Here is a 24,322-nt window from a genome sequence, read left to right on the forward strand (position 1 = left end):
CACTAAACCTTATAGACCTACAGCAGCATACCTAATGAAAGTCACAATGTTGTGGATCCACTGGGAATATCAGTGATTAATTCCCACAATATGTGCTCCAGCTACAATCTGTACCTCCACCTTCATGCCTCCAACCTTGAAGGACCGCACCAACCTTGGAGGGAATTTCAATGAGTAGAAGCTAAAACGTGTGTAGGGTATGGTGTGTGCGGTTGGTGTGGTCCACTCTAGGTGTATATATATAAAACACACTATATTCACGTTCTCTTTTTAACGCTCTCAGAATGTGCTGAGGTCTCTCTCTGTGGGCACGTAACACCATTATTTTCTGCTTTCCTTTGCACTTTGCCAAGGAGCCGAGCAGCCGTCGGATAACTGGTCAGCTTTACTCAACGTTGTCATTACTGAACCCAACAGGGGTAATGTTGATTTATACACATCACTGAGCTCTAAAACAGCGCTAAAAATAAACATGCAATATCCTCAGGCCGCCCGGGGCGGGTAACGTACCAACGCCAGCGTGGCCTTGTTGGTTACTTTCGAGGCAAAGAAGCACAATGTACTGTATATACAACATTTTATACGTTACTTGGTGCCCACGTAGCATCTATATCAAACCATTCAGAATCAATAGGAGTATCCTACCATTCCATATTCTATGAATGCTTTATGAATTTATTGCCCAGATTGGATGTATTTCTGAAAAAATACACTGGCCTGCAATGGAGTTCTTTAATTGGCAATGATTCAGGGCATTTAGTACATGACCATCAGTGTCATGAGAGACGTGAAATGTCAGGGATGTGTCACAATGGGCCACAAGAAAGAGGTGAACACAGAGGTCCGCACTACTCTGACACCACACAGTCCTGTGTGTGTGTGTGTCTGTCTGTGTGTGTGTGTGTGTGTGTGTCTGTCTGTGTGTATTCTCACCTATCAGATCATTCACTCAGCCCTTGTCTGGCACAGCAGGGCTCCCCACTACCACCAATTCGTCCACACGGCGTCACTGTTGCTGCACTTTACGTGTGAATCCGCCCCCAACTCCATACACAGGAAACAAGGTTACTGCCCAAGAGATGTCACTTCCGAAACACCCACTCTCGCTCGCTCGCGCTCTCTCCCTCACGCCCCCAGCCTATTGCCATGACAACCGAGAAAAGAATAGAATATAAGTGAGTGTTAAAGATACAGATGATCAGAGACAAGGAGAAAGTGAGGAAGAGATGGAGGGAAAGGGAACGATTGAGAGGGAGAACAGTAGAAGAGGGGTGACAGCAGGGAACGAGATGGACAGGGGGAAAGAGAAGTAGACCGGGAGAAAATGAGTGGGAGGAGGGAAGGATGGATGGATGATAGGAGAGATAGAAAGAAGGGGGAGAGGAGGTAAGTGATGAGATGAGCTGGGGATAGGAAGAGAAGAGAGGTGAAGAACTGGGGATGCTGAGAAGAAGGAGAGAGATAAATGAAGTGATGAGAGAGGGGAAAAGGGAGCCCACATCTTGTTCCCATAGCAACCCAGCCATCCATGAAAAACTGACTTGTTCCTCCCTCCCTCACTCTCTCTCTCTCTCTCTCTCTCTCTCTCTCTCTCTCTCTCTCTGACGCGCACGCGCACATCGTTTCTGTCCATCTATCTATCTACACACTATAGACATAAGTTGGTGGTGAGCAATACTGTATGTGGGTAAATGAATCCTTATACGGCTGTGTAAAATACATCAAGAGATATCACAGTCCAATATGTTCAATACTGTTACTGTAAGACCCCATAAGATAAGGAAACAAGATCTATATATTTATAACCAAGCCGTCTGCTTGAATATATGGTGGTAATAAATCTAATTATAAAATTTTAAGGTGAAATCAATGTTCCGATCATCCTACTATGAATCAAAATTAAATTAAACTTTCCCACAAACTCCCTGGCAGCCTCCCTCCATCTCCCCACCATCTATCGCTCCCCTCTCCCTTCTACCCATCTGTCTCTCAGTCCCCCACTCCCACAGCCCATTCCTCTCTCTCTCTCTCGCGCGCTCTCTCTCTCTCTCTCTCCCTCTTACTCTCTCTCTCTCGCTCTCGCTCCCTCTCATTCTCTCTCTCTCTCTTGCGCTCTCTCACTCTCTCTCTCACTCTCTCACTCTCTTCCTCACTTTCTCTCACACATTCATCTCCTACAGTCTCCCTTCTCTCACTCTACCCGTCTCTCTTTCACTTCTCTCATGCTCTTCTCCCTCCCTCTCTTTACCACCGTCTCTCTCACTATCTGCCACACATCTCTCTCTCTCTCTCTCTCTCTCTCTCTCTCTATCTCTCTCTCTCTCTCTCTCGCTCTCTCTCTCTCCATTCCCATCCCTCCTCCAGGATGCTAGAGCAGTAGGGTGGAATGACTGCACTGCCAGTAAAAGAGTTGGGTTGGCTTATTAGCGCTAGAGTGTACAGTATCAGTCTCCCCTTTCCCTTCACTTGACTATTCCACGGGGCTACACAGCAATCCCCCAAGATGTGCTACAAAACTCTCTTTACTTACGGCTTGAATAACATCTATAGGAAATGAGATGCAGGATTGCTTTGTCTGCTAACCCTTCATTGTGATGTGCTGTTCTGCCCTGTCAACCTATCTGCGGTGTGAAGGTGATATTCAATGTGCTGAGTATAGAGAAAATATAAATGAATGAGACTGTGTGTGTGTGTGTGTGTGTGTGTGTGTGTGTGTGTGTGTGTGTGTGTGTGTGTGCGTGTGTGTGCGCGTGCACGTGTGAGTGTGTGTGAATTACTGTGAATGCAAAACCACAGTGATCCACATTCACAGGTAACAATGTTGCTGTATTTATTTGCACACGTCTATCATCTATCATGTTGTGTTCTCCCGTCTCTCTCTCTCTCTCTCTCTCTCTCTCTCTCTCTCTCTCTCTCTCTCTCTCTCTCTCTCTCTCTCTCTCTCTCTCTCTCTCTCTCTCTCTCTCCCTCTTTCTCTCTCTGTCTCTCTCTCTCACACTCTCTTTCTTTCTCTCTCTCTCTCTCTCTCTCTCTCTCTCTCTCTCTCTCTCTCTGTTTGTATATCCCGTCTCATGTCACCATGTGGGGGGTGCTCCATTGAGAGAAAGCAGGTCAAGCCTTTGGTCCTCAGAGATAAATAATAATTATAGTGATCTGTCCTCAATCCAGAGATAGACTAAGAACTGTGTCATTGTTATATTACCCAAATGGCAATCTGTCAAACTCCTACACACCTTAACTCATCTCGTCTGACAGACAGACTGGTGACGGGGAGACAGACGAGTGACTGGGAGGCCCTTGCCCTGGGTGGGATAATGAAAGAACCTTCTGATTGAGAAAAAGCAAGAGGTGTCTGGGATCAGAGGTATCTGGGGTATTTCATGGCACTGTTTTACCTCCTTCAACGCAATGATGTATGAGTAGGAATCAACAGAGACCATCTAAATGAAATTCAGTTATGGGTTTTCTGCCTTCACTTCATCACCAAGATGTCTGTCATGTTCAGTGGGGTCTGAAATGATTGACACCCTTGATAAAGATGAGCAAACATTTCTGCATAAAATAAATAATTACTGGAATACTGGAAAGGGAAATTATATTATTTTATACTAATACAATTGCTCAGAGAAATATGTTTTGTTTAACAAGAAATAAAAAAACAATCTCAAAAAGTTAGGGTTCAAATTATTGACACCCCTGTTTTCAATACCTTTCAATACCTCACCTTGCGAGGATAACTGCACTGTCTTTTTCAAAAATGTTTTATGAGAATGTGCGAACACAATGGGAGGAATCTCAGACCATTCCTCCAAACAGAATCTTTCCAGATCCTTGATATCCTTCATCTGCGCTTATGGACTGTTCTCTTCAATTCAAACCACAGGTTTTCAGTGGGGGTCATGTCCAGAGACTGAGATGGTCATTGCAAAATGTTGATTTTGTGGTCAATTAACCATGGATTTTGATGTGTGCTTGGGGTTATTGTCTTGCTGAAAGATCCACTTGCTGGAATATCCACTTGCGGCCAAGTTTCAACCTCCCGGCAGAGGCAACCATGTTTTTGGCTGAAATGTCCTGGTACTGCATGAAGTTCATGATGCCGTTGACCTTAACAAGGGCCCAAGGACCAGTGGAAGCAAAATAGCCCATAACATCAAAGATCCACCACCATATTTTACAGTAGGTATGGGGTTCTTTTCTGCCAATGCATCCTTATTTCGACACCAAACCCACCACTGGTGTGCATGGCCAAAGAGCTCTATTTTCAAGTCATCCAACAAATGTAAATGCCTGGAGTTTGCTAAACGGCATTGGCACTTGGATTGGCTCCAGTGTTTTGGTCAGATGACATGAAAATATAGATATTTGGCCACGCACACCAGTGGAGGATCTTTGATGTTATGGGGCAAGGTCAACTGCATCATGAACTTTAACCAGTACCAGGTCATTTTAGCCAAAAACCTAGTTGCCTCTGCCAGGTGGCTGAAACTTGGCCACAAGTGGATCTTCCAGCAAGACAATAACTCCAAGCACACATCAAAATCCACAAATAACTGGTTAATTGACCACAAAATCAACATTTTGCAATGACCATCTCAGTCTCTGGAGTTGAACCCCATTGAAAACCTGTGGTTTAAATTACAGAGGGCAGTCAATAAGCACAGACGAAGGATATCAAGGAACTGGAAGGATTCTGTATGGAGGATGGTCTAAGATCCCTCGCAATGTACTCTCCAATTTTATAAAACATTTTAGAAAAAGGCTCAGTGCCGTTATCCTCGCAAGGTGAGGTATTGAAAGGTATTTAGAACAGAGGTGCCAATACTTCTGACCCCTATCCTTTTTAGATTAATATCTATTTCTTGTTAAACAAAATCTATTTTTCTGAACAAATGTATTAGTATAAAATAATATAATTTTCACATTTCTTTGAGCATACAATATAAATCAGTATTTGTGTTATTTATTTTATATAGTATTTTTTGCTCATCTTTATCAAGGGGCCAATAATTTTGGACCTGACTGTATGTTTGTGCCTCTTTTGGCTTATTTTGAAACCCAACGGTGTAGAGTTAATCAATAAGGCCAGAGGGGGTTTGGTATATGGCCAATATACCACAGCTAAGGGCTGTTTTATGTACGACGCAATGCAGAGTGCCTGGATACAGCCCTTAGCCGTGGTATATTGGCCATATACCACAAACCCTGGAGGTAACTTACTGCTATTATAAACTGGTTACCAACGTAAATATAACAGTAAACAAGTAGTTCAAATGTTTTATTTATTAACATTTATTAATATAATGTATGAATAATGTATGAATAATAATAATAATAATAATATAAGCCATTTAGCAGATGCTTTTATCCAGTGGACTTGAGTTGCACCCCCTTTTGCCCTCAGAACAGCTTCAATTCGTCGGGCATGGACTATACAAGGTGTCGAAAGCGTTCTACAAGGATGCTGTTGAATCCAATTCTTCCCACAGTTGTGTCAAGTTGGCTGGATGTCCTTTTGTTGGTGGACCATTCTTGATACACAAGGGAAACTATTGAGCGTGAAAAACCCAGCAGCGTTGCAGTTCTTGACACACTCAAACCGGTGCGCCTGGCACCTACTACCATACCCCATTCAAAGGCACTTAAATCTTTTGTCTTTCCCATTCAACCTCTGAATGGCACACTTACACAATCCGTGTCTCAATTGTCTCAAGGCTTAAAAATCTTTCTTTAACCCGTCTCCTCCCCTTCGTCTACACTGACTGAAGTGGATTTAACAAGTGACATCAGTAAGGGATCATAGCTTTCAGCTGGATTCACCTGGTCAGTCTATGACATGTAAAGAGCAGGTGTACCTAATGTTTTGTACACTCAGTGTATATATATATAAATCATTTGTCAGTGTTGTTAATAGGATAATTCTTTACACTTCTCTTTACAAGCACTTCTCGAAATGTCACACATCTCAGCTGGGGTGAGATTTCAGGCACAGTACAGGTACTGCTGTCTCTAAAGCCTCGAAGGGATGCAGGGACACGAATAATACGGGGAAAAAATCTAACAATGTCAGAAACTGGTGCCTAAGATCAGACCAGAAGCCCTCCCAAATCTTTATTGCCCGGGCTGGAATTTAAACCAGCATCTTTTTGGTCACTAGTCCACCTTTCTAACTAGGCTATTTGCTGCCCAAGATCGTGTGTGCGTGTGCGTGTTTGCATGTGTGAGTGTGTGTGGGTGTTTGTGTGTGTGATTTCTGAGAGAAAATGTTGCACTTTAGATAGTTTTCAGCAATTCTAGACAGTTTGGCATGGAGATGAGAGACAATTTTGCAGTTTTAAATCAAATGTCCTGCAATTCTATTCATTTTGCCATTGATAATGCTTTGTTCCTCTGCTCAAACATTACAACAAAATCAATGGGCATGTGCCTTGAATGCTCGGTTTTTGGAATTTTAGATTCTCTGTTTATTTGATTGTTAGTTCTCAAAGATGGTATTATTAAAATAATATACAGTGAGTGTGGTCTTTCCTTGACATACTGTAGACTGACCAGATGAATCCAGGTGAAAGCTATGATCCCTTATTGATGTCACCTGTTAAATCCACTTCAATCAGCATAGATGAAGGGGAGGAGACAAGTTAAAGAAGGATTTTTAAGCCTTGAGACAATTGGGACACAGATTGTGTATGTGTGCAATTCAGAGGGTGAATGGGCAAGACAAAAGATTTAAGTGCCTTTGAACGGGGTATGGTAGTAGGTGCCAGGTGCACCGTTATTCCCCTGTGTATCAAGAATGGCCCACCACCCAAAGGACATCCAGTCAACTTCACACAACTGTGGGAAGCAACATGGGCCAGCATCCCTGTGGAACGCTTTTCGACACCTTGTATAGTCCATGCCCCGACGAATTAAGACTGTTCTGAGGGCAAAAGGGGGTGCAACTCAATATTAGGAAAGTGTTCCTAATGTTTTGTCCACTCAGGTATATAGTTCAATATCTTTTCTGCACACTTTCTATCTGGTTTTGGTCATTTAAGTTGACACTGAAACTGTTTTTCTATCCAGAAAATTACCACTTAGACGGCCCGCCTAAGAATTTTCTATACAAAAAAACTCCTGTAATTAGCTCCAATGACTGTAATTTCCTCCATATTAAAGGGATAGTTAGAGATTTTGGCAATGAAGCCCTTTATCTACTTCCCCAGAGTCGGATGAACAGGAACAGCTAGCATGCTAACTGTTCTTGTAGACTTCCAGTCATTGCACTTCCTTCATACTGGACGCAGAAACATAAAAATGGTATACACGATGGTATTCTGTTGCAGCTAGTAAAAATTCACAAAAATATTATTTTTCACATAACAAAATCCCCAAAAGTATTTTCCCAAATAAATATATTTTACAAAATCACGGACCCCCTGCAGTACCTCTGCGGACCCTAGTTTGAAAACCTCTGAATTAAGCAACAGCACAGAGCTCAACTCAGGGTTTTCTACAGTGCACACACTAACACACTAACATGAATGGACATATGCCTTTCATGGCAAAAAACGGATCTACTAGCAGCAGGCTACCAGAACAGAACAGCCCCTACTGCCAGATGCAATTTATTAATATCATTACTTTGAATTAGGTTTTAAATGAGAAGTGTAAGGGATGAGATGGTAAGACAAACGCTAACTGAGTCCCAGACTCGCTTAGACTTGTCTGTGCATGTTACCGCATGTTATCTCATCCCTTGTTACACTAAAACAAAATACAGTAAAATTGTACTTGGGCGTCCAAGACCACTCTATGTCTGTGAACTGTCTGTTTCAGTTATAAACACTGCAATACCTTCATTCATTATCTAAGTCAGCTTTTTCTCTTTTTGTGTATTCTCCTCATCTTTCTCCTCTCTGCCGTATGTTCAAATGTTCCTAAATTCAGAGGGAGCAATGACATCATCATCACCCCAATTACCTTACACAACCCCTTCCCCTGACTGAACCAATCAGATCACTCAAACGACACAAACAGTTATACAACTTCCTGTGTCATCATGGTATCAGTGGTTATGTCATGGCACATTTGCTGTCTGAGTGACAGTAGCCATACAGAAGGACAAGAAAGGGGACTTGAGCAGACAAGATGAACTTGTGTATCTGTAGCGATCAAATGCATACCAAATACAGACCTTTTTACTCCATAAAGTAGTCTCCCTCTGTTTCATTCAACAACAAACATTATTTTCCATTCAAAAAACTTTAGTGACTTGGATGACTGATCTCAATTGTATATTCCCCCTTAAAACATCACTCAGATATGTATCTGGTCACCATGACTGTGACTTCAAACAGGTAAATAAGCTATTTTTTATCATTGTTAAAGTCCCTTGTGCCTCATGTACAGTGAGGGAAAAAAGTATTTGATCCCCTGCTGATTTTGTACGTTTGCCCACTGACAAAGACATGATCAGTCTATAATTTTAATGGTAGGTTTATTTGAACAGTGAGAGACAGAATAACAACAAAGAAATCCAGAAAAACGCATGTCAAAAATGTTATCAATTGATTTCAAATCAAATCAAATCAAATTTTATTGGCCACATGCACCGAATACAACAGGTGCAGACATTACAGTGAAATGCTTACTTACAGCCCTTAACCAACTGTGCATTTATTTTTTAACAAAAAAGTAAGTGTTGAGAAAAAAAGAGCAGAAGTAAAATAACAGTAGGGAGGGTATATATACAGGGGGGTACCGGTGCAGAGTCAATGTGCGGGGGCACCGGCTAGTTGAGGTAGTTGAAGTAATATGTACATGTGGGTAAAGTTAAAGTGACTATGCATAAATAATTAACAGAGTAGCAGCAGCGTAAAATGATGGGGTGGGGGGGCAGTGCAAATAGTCCGGGTAGCCATGATTAGCTGTTCAGGAGTCTTATGGCTTGGGGGTAGAAGCTGTTGAGAAGTCTTTTGGACCTAGACTTGGCACTCCGGTACCGCTTGCCGTGCGGTAGCAGAGAGAACAGTCTATGACTAGGGTGGCTGGAGTCTTTGACAATTTTGAGGGCCTTCCTCTGACACCGCCTGGTATAGAGGTCCTGGATGGCAGGAAGCTTGGCCCCAGTGATGTACTGGGCCGTACGCACTACCCTCTGTAGTGCCTTGCGGTCGGAGGCCAAGCAGTTGCCATACCAGGCGGTGATGCAACCAGTTAGGATGCTCTCGATGGTGCAGCTGTATAATTTTTTGAGGATCTGAGGACCCATGCCAAATCTTTTCAGTCTCCTGAGGGGGAATAGGCTTTGTCGTGCCCTCTTCACGACTGTCTTGGTGTGTTTGGACCATGATAGTTCGTTGGTGATGTGGACACCAAGGAACTTGAAGCTCTCAACCTGTTCCACTACAGCCCCGTCGATGAGAATGGGGGCGTGCACAGTCCTCTTTTTTTTCCTGTAGTTCACAATCATCTCCTTTGTCTTGGTCACGTTGAGGGAGAGGTTGTTATGTTGATTTGCATTTTAATGAGGGAAATAAGTATTTGACCCCTCTGCAAAAAATGACTTAGTACTTGGTGGCAAAGGTCAGACATTTCTTGTAGTTGGCCACCAGGTTTGCACACATCTCAGGAGGGATTTTGTCCCACTCCTCTTTGCAGATCTTCTCCAAGTCATTAAGGTTTCGAGGCTGACGTTTGGCAACTCGAACCTTCAGCTCCCTCCACAGATTTTCTATGGGATTAAGGTCTGTCTATGGGATCAGGACCTTAATGTGCTTCTTTTTAAGCCACTCCTTTGTTGCCTTGGCCGTGTGTTTTGGGTCATTGTCATGCTGGAATACCCATCCACGACCCATTTTCAATGCCCTGGCTGAGGGAAGGAGGTTCTCACCCAAGATTTGACGGTACATGGCCCCGTCCATCGTCCCTTTGATGCGGTGAAGTTGTCCTGTCCCCTTAGCAGAAAAACACCACCAAAGCATAATGTTTCCACCTCCATGTTTGACGGTGGGGATGGTGTTCTTGGGGTCATAGGCAGCATTCCTCCTCCTCCAGACACGGCGAAATGAGTTGATGCCAAAGAGCTCGTTTTTGGTCTCATCTGACCACAACACTTTCACCCAGTTCTCCTCTGAATCATTCAGATGTTCATTGGTAAACTTCAGACGGGCCTGTATATGTGCTTTCTTGAGCAGGGGGACCTTGCGGGCGCTGCAGGATTTCAGTCTTTCACGACGTAGTGTGTTTCCAATTGTTTTCTTGGTGACTATGGTCCCAGCTGCCTTGAGATCATTGACAAGATCCTCCCGTGTAGTTCTGGGCTGATTCCTCGCCGTTCTCATGATCATTGCAACTCCACGAGGTGAGATCTTGCATGGAACCCCAGGCCGAGGGAGATTGACAGTTATTTTGTGTTTCTTCCATTTGCGAATAATCACACCAACTGTTGTCACCTTCTCACCAAGCTGCTTAGCGATGGTCTTGTAGCCCATTCCAGCCTTGTGTAGGTCTACAATCTTGTCCCTGACATCCTTGGAGAGCTCTTTGGTCTTGGCCATGGTGGAGAGTTTGGAATCTGATTGATTGATTGCTTATGTGGTCAGGTGTCTTTTATACAGGTAACAAACTGAGATTAGGAGCACTCCCTTTAAGAGTGTGCTCCTAATCTCGGCTCGTTACCTGTATAAAAGACACCTGGGAGCCAGAAATCTTTCTGATTGAGAAGGGGTCAAATACTTATTTCCCTCATTAAAATGCAAATCAATTTATAACATTTTTGACATGCGTTTTTCTGGATTTTTGTTGTTGTTATTCTGTCTCTCACTTTTTTTCTCAACACTTACTTTTTTGTAAAAAAATGAATGCACTGTTGGTTAAGGGCTGTAAGTAAGCATTTCACTGTAATGTCTGCACCTGTTGTATTCGGCGCATGTGGCCAATAAAATTTGATTTGATTTGAAATCAATTGATAACATTTTTGACATGCGTTTTTCTGGATTGTTTTGTTGTTATTCTGTCTCTCACTGTTCAAATAAACCTACCATTCAAATGATAGACTGATCATGTCTTTGTCAGTGGGCAAACATACAAAATCAGCAGGGGATCAAATCCTGTTTTCCCTCACTGTATGCCCGAGGTCTACAAAATAAGAGTCATTTAACTTTATCTCCCCTTTGATCAAGTTGCACAAATATATAGTTATGCTTTCTCTCTTTTTTATTCTCTCATTTCTCCCCTCTCCTTAGTTGGCATAGTGGTATGTGAAAAAGGTCAATTGTAGAACCAAATAAACCAAACTTGTTTTGACAGTAAAGCTGTTGCAGTGCACTGAAACTCTACGTCTGCAATCAGCACCACTGAAGTGGACAGCGAATGAATCGGTATTACGAAGTTCAGCACCACATGTCAGTGGAAAGCGACTGTGTATAGTCTATGGCAGTGTGGAATGATGGTAAGGCCATTATACTTTAACCTAGAAAGGAAACTATACTGAACAAAAATATAAAAGCAACCTGCAACAATTTCAAAGATTTTACTGAGTTACAGTTCATATAAGTATATCAATCAATTGAAATAAATGAATTAGTCCCTAATCTATGGATTTCACATGACTGTGGAATACAGATATGCATCTCTTGTCACATTTACCTTTAAAAAAGGTAGGGGCGTGGATAAGAAAACCAGTCAATATCTGGTGTGACCACCATTTGCCTCATGCAGTGTGACATCTCCTTTGCATAGAGTTGATCTGGCTGTTAATTGTGGCCTGTGGAATGTTGTCCCACTTCTCTTCAATGGCTGCGCGAAGTTGCTGGATATTGGCGGGAACTGGAACACGCTGTCGTACACGTAGATCCAGAGCATCCCAAACATGCTCAATGGGTGACGTCTGATGAGTATGCAGGCCATGGAAGAACTGGGACATTTTCAGCTTCCAGGAATTGTGTACAGATCCTTGCGACATGGGGCCATGCATTATCATGCTGAAACATGAGGTGATGGCGGCAGATGGAAGGCACGACCATGGGCCTCAGGATATGTGCATTCAAATTGCCAGCGATAAAATGCAATTGTGTTTGCTGTCCATAGCTTATACCTGCCCATACTATAAACCCACCGCCACCATGGGGCACTCTGTTCACAATGGTGACATCAGCAAACCGCTCGCCCACACGACGCCATACACGTGGTCTGCAGTTCTGAGGCCGGTTGGATGTACTGCCAAATTCTCTAAAATGACGTTGGAGGCGGCTTATGGTAGGGAATTGAACATTCAATTCTCTGGCAACAGCTCTGGTGGACATTCCTGCAGTCAGCATGCCAATTGCACACTCTCTCAAAACTGGAGACATCTGTGGCATTGTGTTGTGCACATTTTAGAGTGGTCTTTTATTGTCCCCAGCACAAGATGCACCTGTGTAATGATCACGCTGTTTAATCAGCTTCTTGATATGCCACACCTGTCAGGTGAATGGATTATCTTGACAAAGGAGAAATGCTTACTAACAGGGATGTAAACAAATTTGTGCAAACAATTACAGAGAAATAAGCTTTTGTGCGTATGGAACATTTCTGGGATCTTTTATTTCAGCTCATGAAACATGGGACCAACACTTTACATGTTGCGTTTATATTTTTGTTCAGTATATATAACCCTGTGTGGTATGTTCTTCATCTCAAACCAGGGGTTATCCCGCTGTGACATCCCGCTTGCTTGGTCAACACAATCTCAGTCAACTTTTCACCCCCAGCTAATATGAACACTCACCACTCGCTAGGTCAAACAAACTGAGACACTCTGAAGCCAGTTTTGTGGTTAAAGTGAGTGTGCATTCCAGTGTAGTATCTTAATGGAGGAAAGGAGTGTTCAAACATGGCATTGAAGCAAGAAGCTACAATTAAAAGTGTTTCATAGGTGTCTCACTCCTTCCTGTCTCAGCAGTCCATTTCTACCAGTTAGACTCTGCCTCTGATCAAAGAGATCAGGATGTTCTGCCATTATCTCCACTCTCATCCAGAACAACTCAACTCCACATTGAAATGCCAAACAGAGCAACAACTGCAAGATAGGCTCTCTGAAAACCATTAGGACAGGAGCTTTCCTCCTGAAAATAAATCTTACATAAAAAACACTAGAAATTGGATTGCATTTCCAGTCTCTCTTAACAATCCACTCCAATTTAGATGATTCATTATTTGAAATAACAAAAGGGCATATCACTTGAACAGTGCATGAATGCCAGAATTTTCTTTGGAAGCAAATACAGTTGAAATGCACTCATATTTTGTGGTGCAGATTCAAATGTGGTGCCGATAAGATGCTAAATATAGTGCCAGGTATGCAGAGTGAGCCTGCTAACCTTTATGAGGTCTTCAGAGTAGAAGTTAATCACTAAAATAAAACACACAGAGACTCTCTCTCTCTCACACACACACACACACACACACACATGTAGGATCTTAACTTGAGCCAGTTTGCTACAGCAGGAAAATAATCCTGCAGCGACAGGAAATGTGGATTATTATCTGGATTATAATCAATGGATAATTTTGAAGGGGTTGATACATTTTCCGTAAGGGAAAATCAAGTCTGAAATTTCGAAGTGGAAATTACAAACTTCAGAAGCCTTTTAAAACCTCAAATACACCACAAGTGCTCCTGCAACAGGGTGATCAAATGAATATCCTACATCTGTACACAAGCACACTCGCAAACATGCATACACACACACACACACAAAAGCATACACAGCACGCACGCCGCATACACACACACATTCTTGTGTGCCTTGTAAAATGACTAATATTTTCCTGAAGTAGAGACACTACCCTAAATGTATAATAGTGAAACACTTTAAAATGGTAATACAGTGCTCTGAAATGTCAGGGTCCAATGGCCCTGTTGTTGGGTATCAGCATATCAGTGTATTTAATTACAGCTAATTAAAATGCACCATTCTTCTCTGCAGTATCTGTGCATCTGAAGAGAATGAGAGGTACATCCCGTGAAAATTCAGTCCTCTTTTCTCACCACCTTTAGTAAAGGTGCACACTGACACTGCATATATCAGCCACCTATTAGCATCACAAGAGAGGAGGGACCAATTAGCCCATCGCTAGCATGATATTGAAGCTTGGAGACCACATTAGATTTAGCCGTCTGCCTTTATAACACTGTAATAAGATGGCTGTAAAGTCCTGTCAGCACATTATGACATCATGACTGGCTACTGTAACTCTCTTAAACCTTAGGCCCTATCAGAAAACAAATTAACATTCAAATTGTTAAGTTCTATGGTACATCAATGAGTAATGTGAGGTTATCTGCTACTGTCATGGCGTTATTTGACCACCACGTCATTCTTACAACCGGGTATAATATGTATGCAGTCTATACATTATGACATCCTACATCAAGTGTTACCCCCTTGACTTACAAAAAAGTGTGAAATCTACACATAACACTGAAAATAGACGTAACATGTCTGGGACTGAACATCTCAACAGGTGACTGATTATCTACCCTACAGTGCAATGTCTCCTAGTTCTCATTGTAACCCTGGGTCCCAGGTACAAGGATTCAGTGAGCACTATTTTTGTGAGCCCAGCTCTCCAATTTGTAATCCTGCTTGAGGCACCACAGTAGTGATTTAATAATGTGTTCTTTTAGGGGGTACTTATCACAGGCTGTACTATCAGCATCTCAATTGACACGGTGTAGAATTCAGACTCTCCCCCAAGCTATCACAGGACATTTATTTTAGATACTTTGACTGAAAAGGGTCAGAGAGGGTTGTTTGAAAAAGCCCTATATTGTGCAAATAATGTAATTGCACATAAATAATTGTCACACCCTGGCTCTGGGACTCTATTTGTTGAGCCAGGGTGTGTTTATTCTATGTGTTTATTTCTATGTTGGGGGTTCTAGTTTGTTGATTTCTATGTTTGCCTGAGTGACTCCCAATCAGAGGCAACGAGTGTCAGCTGTTGGCTGGTTGTCTCTGATTGGGAGCCATATTTAAACTGTCTGTTTTCCCTTTGTGTTTGTGGGTTTTTGTTCCGTGTTCGGTCATTTATACCGTGGACGTCACGAGTCGTTTCTTGTTTTGTATTCAGGTTTAAACTTTAACTAATTAAAGTATGTTTGTTCATCACGCTGCGCCTTGGTCTGTTCCCTATGACGATCGTGACAATAATATTAATGTATAAACCAAAAGCATAAAAGTCATGTTTCATCTAACAGATGTAGGATCGTAATTTGAGTCAGTTTGCTACAGCAGGAAAATAATCCTGCAGCAACCGGAAATGTGAATTATTATGTGGATTATAATTAATGGACATTTTTGTAGGGGTCGATGCATTTTTCGTAAGGGAAAATCAAGTCTGAAATTTCAAAGTGGAAATTACAAACTTCAGAAGCCTTTTTAAACCTCAAATACACTACAAGCTTTACATTTCCTGCAATACAGGAAAGTTGTCCTGCAACAGGGTGATCAAATTAAGATCCTAAATCTATCTGTACATTACAACCTAACATCCCACCTTTAACAACTAAATGTTATTTTTTAATGATATATCTGCAAGTGAAAACTGCTGTTTTTAGGCATACTCTGCTTTTTATGCCATTCAATCGTCCCTACAAACATCCAATAACTGCTCCATGATGACTCCATGACTAATATTATTTTTTCTATTACTAATAGAGTGACATACACTACCGTTAAAAACTTTGGGGTCACTTAGAAATGTCCTTGTTTTCTAAAGAAAAGCAAATTTTTTCTCCATTACAATAACATCAAATTGATCAGAAATACAGTGTAGACATTGTTAATGTTGTAAATGGCTATTGTAGCTGGAAACGGCTGATTTTTTTATGGAACATCTACATAGGCGTACAGAGGCCCATTATCAGCAACCATCAGTCCCGTGTTCCAATGGCACGTTGTGTTGCTAATCCAAGTTTATCATTTTAAAAGGCTAATTGATCACTAGAAAACCCTTTTGCAATTATGTTAGTACAGCTGAAAACTGTTGTGCTGATTAAAGAAGCAATAAAACTGGCCTTCTTGAGACTAGTTGAGTATCTGGAGCATCAGCAATTGTGGGTTCGATTACAGGCTCAAAATGGCCAGAAACAAATAACTTTCTTCTGAAACTCGTCAGTCTATTCTTGTTCTGAGTCAACAGTGAAGAGGCAACTCCGGGATGCTGACCTTCTAGGCAGAGTTGCAAAGAAAAAGCCATATCTCAGACTGGCCAATAAAAATAAAAGATTAAGATGGGCAGTCTGAGATATGGCTTTTTCTTTGCAACTCTGCCTAGAAGGTCAGCATCCCGGAGTCGCCTCTTCACTGTTGACGTTGAGACTGGTGTTTTGCGGGTACTATTTAATGAAGCTGCCAGTTGAGGACCTGTGAGGTGTCTGTTTCTCAAACTAGACACTCTAATGTATTTGTCCTCTTGCTCAGTTGTGCACCGGGGCCTCCCACTCCTCTTTCTATTCTGGTTATAGCCAGTTTGCGCTGTTCTGTGAAGGGAGTAGAACACGGCGTTGTACGAGATCTTCAGTTTCTTGGCAATTTCTCGCATGGAATAGCCTTAATTTCTCAGAACAAGAATAGACTGACGAGTTTCAGAAGAAAGTTATTTGTTTCTGGCCATTTTGAGCCTGTAATTGAACCCACAATTGCTGATGCTCCAGATACTCAACTAGTCTCAAGAAGGCCAGTTTTATTGCTTCTTTATTCAGCAAAACAGTTTTCAGCTTGCTAACATAATTGCAAAAGGGTTTTCCAATGATCAATTAGCCTTTTAAAATGATAAACCTGGATTAGCAACTACAACATGCCATTGGAACACAGGACTGATGGTTGCTGATAATGGGCCTCTGTACGCCTATGTAGATATTCCATTAAAAATCAGCCGTTTCCATCTACAATAGCCATTTACAACATTAACAATGTCTACACTGTATTTCTGATCAATTTGATGTTATTTTAATGGACAAAAAAATTGCTTTTCTTTCGAAAACAATGACATTTCTAAGTGACCCCAAACTTTTGAACGGTAGTGTATGTACAGTAAGTTGTTGAATATCTCCAGGTCTGAAGGCACAATCTATGTCCATGCATCATGAGAATCCGTGGGATCCAATGACATAATGTCTGGAAGGCCTGTGAGCCAACCATCCGCAGGGACATAATTATGCCGGATTGGCAGCCCTCCGATTGGCTTAGGAGAGGAGATAGCTCATCCTGACCTTTTGCCATGAGTGAATCCTGACAGGTTCAATCAAAAGACGAGCATCCTTTAAACACAAACTCATTGAGTCATTGGGCTCCAGGCTTTGCGGTGGGATTGAATAAGTGGGCCCCCCTCCCATGGTGTGGTCTGCACTAAGCAACCATTTCTCCCAGCTACTCATTTCTAATGGGATCCTTATGTAGATTTCCCCAGAATCAGCAGTAAGGATGGGGTCTGTCTGGGCCTTTTCACCACAGCAGGTTCAGTCAGTACTGCTGGGGAACAGAGAGATAGTGAGGGAGAGGAGCCGTGGACAGAGGCTTAGCGGCATACCTGAACTCACTGTACTAGAACTGTTCAAGGGGGAGAGAGTTCCCTGACATGGCCCTATATCCATAGACTACATATTTAGGATCATAATTTGAGCCAGTTTGCTACAGCAGGAAAATAATCCTGCAACAACAGGAAATGTGAATGATAATGTGTATTATAGTTCATGAGCTCGCCCAGTACTCAAGCAAACTACAGTAGCAAAAACATTCAGTTTGTCTGATTTCATTTTTGGGCTACTCCTATTAGCATTATTACAATATCATTTTAAGGTCTTTCCACCACAACAAACATGTCCTTCCCCGCAGACAACATGGCTTATGGGGGGCAGCCCTCAAAATAACATTTTTGCTGACACTACCCAGAGGACACTTTATCATGTCACACTCAGAAACTATCAAGGGCATTGGAGCACTGTGATACTTTGTAATAAACCGTGCACCTTTTATACTGTGCTTTGGTAGAATGACACGTTGCGGTGGACACTTTCACTTAAGTATGGTTATCAGGCATGATACTTGATGACCTGGAACATGTTTCAACCTGGACCCGATCTCGCTGTGCCGTATAGCGTCATGGTCCATGGTGCAATATGAACACTTTTTATGATAGAGGCGAGTCATTGGTTGAACTAGGGCAAAACCAAAGACCTTAAAGCATCTGCCAGTAAATGTTAATATGCATAAATAATCTTACCATCAAACTGCTCTACGCCACCTCCTGTGCTTATTCATACGTTCGCTGTACTGTGCCATGAATATGCTAAACAGTATGCAGATACAAGCAAATGAGGGGCAGTTTAACTTTGATTGACTTTATGTTTGTGGGCCGAAATTATGACTACGATATTTCCTTGAGGATACCAACCGACATTGTCTTTGCTTTCATGTATACGCTAGCTGTTAGCATTGCTGAAAAAGGCTGAGACATAGTCACGCTTGATGTTCTTGAATGTTGACTTTTCTCGTCTTGAGGGAAGTTGGCCAATTAATTCCCAACATCACGAAACTTGGACAGCAGGCACTTTAACTCACAAAATGCCAGATCACTACAATGAATTTACATCAGACGAGATGGTATCTAGTGAGTTGCATCATTTACAAATGTTTGCATTAATTCAATACAACACTTCAAACCGCCGCAAACAGAACTCCAATGTACTCAACACCCATTGGAAAATGAATGAGCTTTTCCCCTGACAGATCATCAAACACGGTAGATCTCGAGCATACAGTACAGTAATAGCCTAACAGATGATGGTTCCTGGCACAGCTTGATTGGCGGAGGGTGTAAGACAGCCCCTTATGTCACATGAGAGGAGTGCTGCAGTCAGTGCATTGGCGGTGCACTGTCTCTTTAAAATGAATGTCCATGCTTGACAGGAGCTGCTGTATCAAACTACTGTAAAATCGACATGACTGGGTTGGCTCAGTGGCTGGCTGGTGCTCCACGCTGTCCATCTGCACCATGAGAGAGAGAGAGAGAGAGAGAGAGAGAGAGAGAGAGAGAGAGAGAGAGAGAGAGAGAGAGAGAGAGAGAGAGAGAGAGAGAGAGAGAGAGAGAGAGAGAGAGAGAGAGAGACCTACAGTATCTTATCTTCACATTAAATGTACATGTGATACTCATATAGGCCTAATTACTTTTGAGTAACCATGGAATTGGGACCCAAACATTTAAACATTGGTGTAAAATACAAAATACAGGAGAGCCAAGGCAGCACTCTGCATATTATTTAAAATGCCTTTATTTCTATGGCATTTTCAGTCTAACAACTTCAAAACTGATGCATTTCGGCATGGTGTTCGTCAAGGAAAAATAAAACTAGTGTTTTTATAGGGAACTGGTGTTCAGTCAGCCATAAGTTTAAAAAAATATGTGACTGATCACCTGATTTCCTTTTGATAACATTACCTTGAGATTCAAACGCAGACTCCCCTTCCCAGAAAACCTGTTACATCTAAAAGGTTGATGGTGCCATCTATTGTAGTGGAAAGAGTATAGCCTGTACATGCCTATTAACATGGGTTTTGAAGGTATAATACTACTGTTCACATATTTTTCTGGCAGTGATCTCTCCAGAGTGGGCTCGCATACAGTAGCTTCACATCTCACAAATATTATGCAACCAACTTCTATTGCTGTGCTCACACAAGAGGCCGTTTGGCTATATCCGCTGTGTTAGAAGATGACCAAAAGCATAATATTACAGAGTTTGAACCGGTCATTCTCTTTGAATGACTGATAACTTTAAGACATTCATGTATTGGCTGCTGAACATGATTTTGGTTTGAGCTTTGTCAATCCATCACCAGTACAGCAGTGTCCTTACTGTACCTGGTGGTACAAGACATCACACCTCAGCAGCCTAAAGTCCCCCCCCCCCCCCCCCCTCCCCTCTCGCTCTCCCTTTACATCTCTCTCTCTCTTTCCCTCTCTTTCACTCTCTCCCCACTCTCTCTGTCACACACACATTCTCCTGACACAAGATTTGCAGTTTCTGTACAGAAATACTTTGGTATTAGGGACTGGACTCAGTGTACCATACAACCCTTGGATCCCTCAAAGTCCCTCCAAACTTTCAAGTGGCCATAACATTGTACATTGAAGTAGCTCACGTTGTACTCTGTTCACACAGCATTAGTCATGGTTGCGGTGTCACAATACCAAGGGAACTGATTTGAACATACACTTTCAGGGACCATTTTCCTCCACTACAAACTCATTAAATATTGAGTCTCAAAAACAAGCAAATAAGTACCCCTTCAGGCTCCTTACTGCACACAGTATCATTGAGATACAGTAGGCTACCTGTGACCATGATCTATGGATGTTGCACACAGGGAAGTGTACTTGCAAGACCATGATACCAGCAGGCATGCACACCTCAGCACATTGCAACACTATGAACTATCCTTCTTAGCATGCACAGGCACAGTGACATATTGACTGGCACACAGTGATAAAAGCAGGAAGGTAGCTATCTGGAAGACACTACTTATTGCTGTACCTGCCTGTGTTTCCACTATGCCGCGTTAACGCACCCCTTTGCTCAATTCTGTATTGTATGATGGAGAGAGAGAGAGAGCGAGAGAGAGAGAGATGAGGGGGAGGGGAAGGGAGGGAGGGAGATGCAATAGTGGAATATATCAGGTCTCTTACCTTGAAAGGGAACATAGGACATGTTCCAACGGCATTGAACGTGGTCTTCGAGTCTTGACAGTCTCTCCGCATGCAAAAAAATACCACACACCAGTCAGAAAATAAGGAATACGCTATTCACAATTGGAGTCGATGGTAACCAATATTCCACTGCTGTTGAAATCAAAAATAGAAATTATAATCCACGAATTATAAGCCATTGAAAATGTATCCCCGTGCATAAAAGTATATGCACAAATATATCGCACGCACCGTTATTGAGGTGTGGGGGGAAAACACGAGAGAGAGAGAGAGAGAGAGAGAGAGAGACAGAGAGAGAGGGAGAGAGAGAGAGAGAGAGAGAGGGGGCGGATGAGTGAGTGCGCGCGTGTGTGCGCTTTCCAACATATATATATAGCCTATATATGCATTGTATGTTCCATGTTTGCTCCTTGAAGTGCAAGAAGTAATGATGGCTAAATTCGCCTTATTGAATACGGCCCCTTCTACTGCTATCAAACGCGCACGCCACCGCATGCACAGTCACACACGCTCACACACAAACGAGCGCACACACAAACACACTACACAGATCCGTGCTGCTGCCAATAACGCGGTAGCCTACATTACAGTTCGCTATAATTCTCTCGTTTTGGTGGTAGACTATAAGCTAGGCTATTAGGAAGTCTGAAACGTAGTTTAGGCTGTAGGCCTACATCTGGTGACATGGTCAATGGAAATATTCTCAAGGGGTAGGCTAAATGAATGGTCTTCAAGAATGACTTACACCAACTCATCTCAAATGTCAAAACGAACCCCCCAAAATAATTTGACTGTAGGCTCTAAATTCAGAGCAAACTGGTTTCATCTTTATTCCTGCACTTTTATGTTATATTGCAAAGATTATGGGCAAAATTATTGATAAGGCTATTGATCATTTTTAGCGACACATTTTAAGTTGCTGGTGTCCTAAAAGGACCAAAGCAAAAAGTAGTTATACATGTGCATTGTATTCGTCCAATGCACACATGCACAAATTGATATGGAGCCTACCTACACATTATCAAGCTCAAGAATGACATCACGTGTGCAGTTGGCTGATGATTTCCTCTTGGATCCAATAGTGGTCCACAGAGCCAACATGGCGTCCTGATCGGATCAGTTGCTTCACCTGCCTGCACAGTAGCGGGTCAAATTTAGATTATGGCTACCACCTGGCGGTTGGCTCTTGCAGCTGCAGTTGGAGACTGAACGGTAATGCACTTTAATCTTTCCTTTACACCTCTTCCTAGTGGGAAATGTAAGTAAGTACATGCATTATACTGAATTACATCCAAAGCTTTCATGCTGAATATACATTTCGGCCTAACCAACCTATGTATAGGCCAATAGTGATCTGCTAATTAGAATGACACCATCTATACAGGATAACGTACAGTTACTGCTGTATGCATCATCATAGCCCTCTAAGATTCACTAGGCTATCTGAAATGTCACTGCAATGAATCAACTGCTCTTGACATGCCATGGCAAAGAGATTCTTGGCAACAGAGCCATAAGGACTAGCTAGTCTGTTTGCCTGGCAGAAGGGCCATTGATTCATCACATAATACCTGCATGTGAATGGGGTGCGTAGAGTCTATTGCTATACCAATAGAATAAAATGGAATAGAATAGAAAATAATAGAATATAACTTTATTGTCCCTGAAGGGCAATTCAACATTTATTATTATTGGCTAGCCTACTGTAAATACAAATAGGCCTATACACATTTTAAGTTAAACAAGAAATGGACAGAAAACACTCAAAGCACATTGGTAAGATGTGAAGGGCAACTTTTAATTTTTAAAATTGTACATTAGCTGTGTCAGCGTAGGTTATACATGTATAAACGTATTTTGACCAAAAGTCCAAAAATACATCAAACCAAACATGGACTTGACTACAAATAAAAAAACAGAAGACTATAGAGACTCTCTTAGCTTCTTGTTCCTCAACTCAAAATCAGATTTACCCCAGTCCTTTGAAGTAATTTTGTATAGTTCCATCTATAACCTACAGTAACGAACACTTGACGGGTCTATAGACATAATTTACCATAGAAAACATACAGATACATTCATTACCATCGAACTGATGGTTCCAGAGACCTCTTCCTATTCAACTACAGCCAAATTCACTGAGTATTATCTAAATCCTAAACTGGGATGGGAAGGACTGAGTTGGGAGGTGCATTTGACCTGCACTGCTGTTTAGAAATATGCCAAACCCTTAGCAATCCAACCTGGACTCAGGGGTAGACGTAACATAGTAAAGTAAATCCGTGACACTCCAATTAGTATGATATGTTACATTTCATATGATATGTATTCATTTGTGGATGTCCATCATCCATTTCGTATCATATGTTATGAATTACAATTCGCATGATATGTTACGAATTGCAATTTATACAATATGTTACGAATTTGCAAAACATATGATATGTTACGCATTCCAACTTGTTGTGGCTAACTTTATCTAGGTGGCTAATGCTAAAGTTAGCTAGGTGGCTAACTTTAACTACGCTAGGGGTTAGGGGTTAAGGTCAGGGTTAGAAGTTAGGTTACTGGGTTAAGGTTAGGGTTAGGTTACGTCTACTCTATGAGACCAGGCTGAGCAATCATCTATCCACTATTATAAACCTGGACATTCGAGCCCTGAATGCTGATTGGCTGAAAGATGTTGTATATCAGACTGTATACTACGGGTATGACACAAAATTACTTGTTTGCTGTTCTAATTACGTTGGTAACCACTTTATAATAGCAATAAGGTACCTCTGGGGTTTGTGGTATATGGCCAATGTATAACGGCTATGGGCTGTATCCAGGCACTCAGCGTTTGGTTGTGCGTAAGAACAGCCCTTAGCCGTGGTATATTTTCCATATACCACACCCGCTTGGGCCTTATTGCTTAAGTAACAGATGGCATATTTCACATCATTCAATCGGGGGAATGGGCGACATCTTGTTGTGGTTTTTTTTAAATGACTGAAAATGTTTTCTGTTGACATGATTCTAACAGTATAACTGCCTATTGTGTTATCTAGGTATTTACTGTAACTACACCTTACACACAATCTGTCTTCTGGGGGATAAAACTCACACATTTACTCTTATCTGTGTTGTATCCCACAATAGACAGAAATAAAGATCTGTATAAATATAAACTCTGAACCTTGCACTATGATATTCTAGAGTTCTATACACAACCTCCTGTTCCACTATGATCTCTGGGGCCCAATTCCAAATCAAACACCCATAGCCCTAACCCCTTAGACATTTGGGTACATCTGAAAGGATTAGATATTAGAGAAATATGATGAAAGCTCCACCTTGCCCTCTGATAGGCCGGATGAAACTTAAGCCATATTGCTCATATCTATCCAATCTTGTCAGATCTAGTGTCCAGACTAGGGCTTAGGTATCAGCTTGGAAGTGGGCCAGAGTTAACGCTATCTCTCATCCTCAGTGTAACCTGGAAGATAGGAGCTGACTCCTCTGTCTATGACCTGAAAATGGAAAACAGTACAAATAGTTTCACCTGCACATAATACCATAATATGTTGACTTGTCTTCCCAAAAA

At 41.9% G+C, this 24,322-nt stretch overlaps 1 protein-coding gene across 1 annotated transcript in view; it reads right to left on the reverse strand.

The window, feature by feature from the left end:
- LOC311126940 (ras/Rap GTPase-activating protein SynGAP-like) overlaps positions 1–20,737 on the reverse strand; it is a gene marked incomplete at both ends in the record, with an annotated part of 122,244 nt that extends 101,507 nt beyond the window's left edge. Inside the window, one exon of the mRNA XM_084158657.1 lies at positions 20,716–20,737. Coding sequence (XP_084014783.1) covers positions 20,716–20,737 — 22 coding nt within the window. The remainder of the gene's footprint in view (positions 1–20,715) is intronic.
- Positions 20,738–24,322: the final 3,585 nt, after the last annotated feature.

This window comes from Coregonus lavaretus (genome assembly GCF_964263955.1).
Source record: "Coregonus lavaretus genome assembly, chromosome: 3".
NCBI lineage: Eukaryota > Metazoa > Chordata > Actinopteri > Salmoniformes > Salmonidae > Coregonus > Coregonus lavaretus.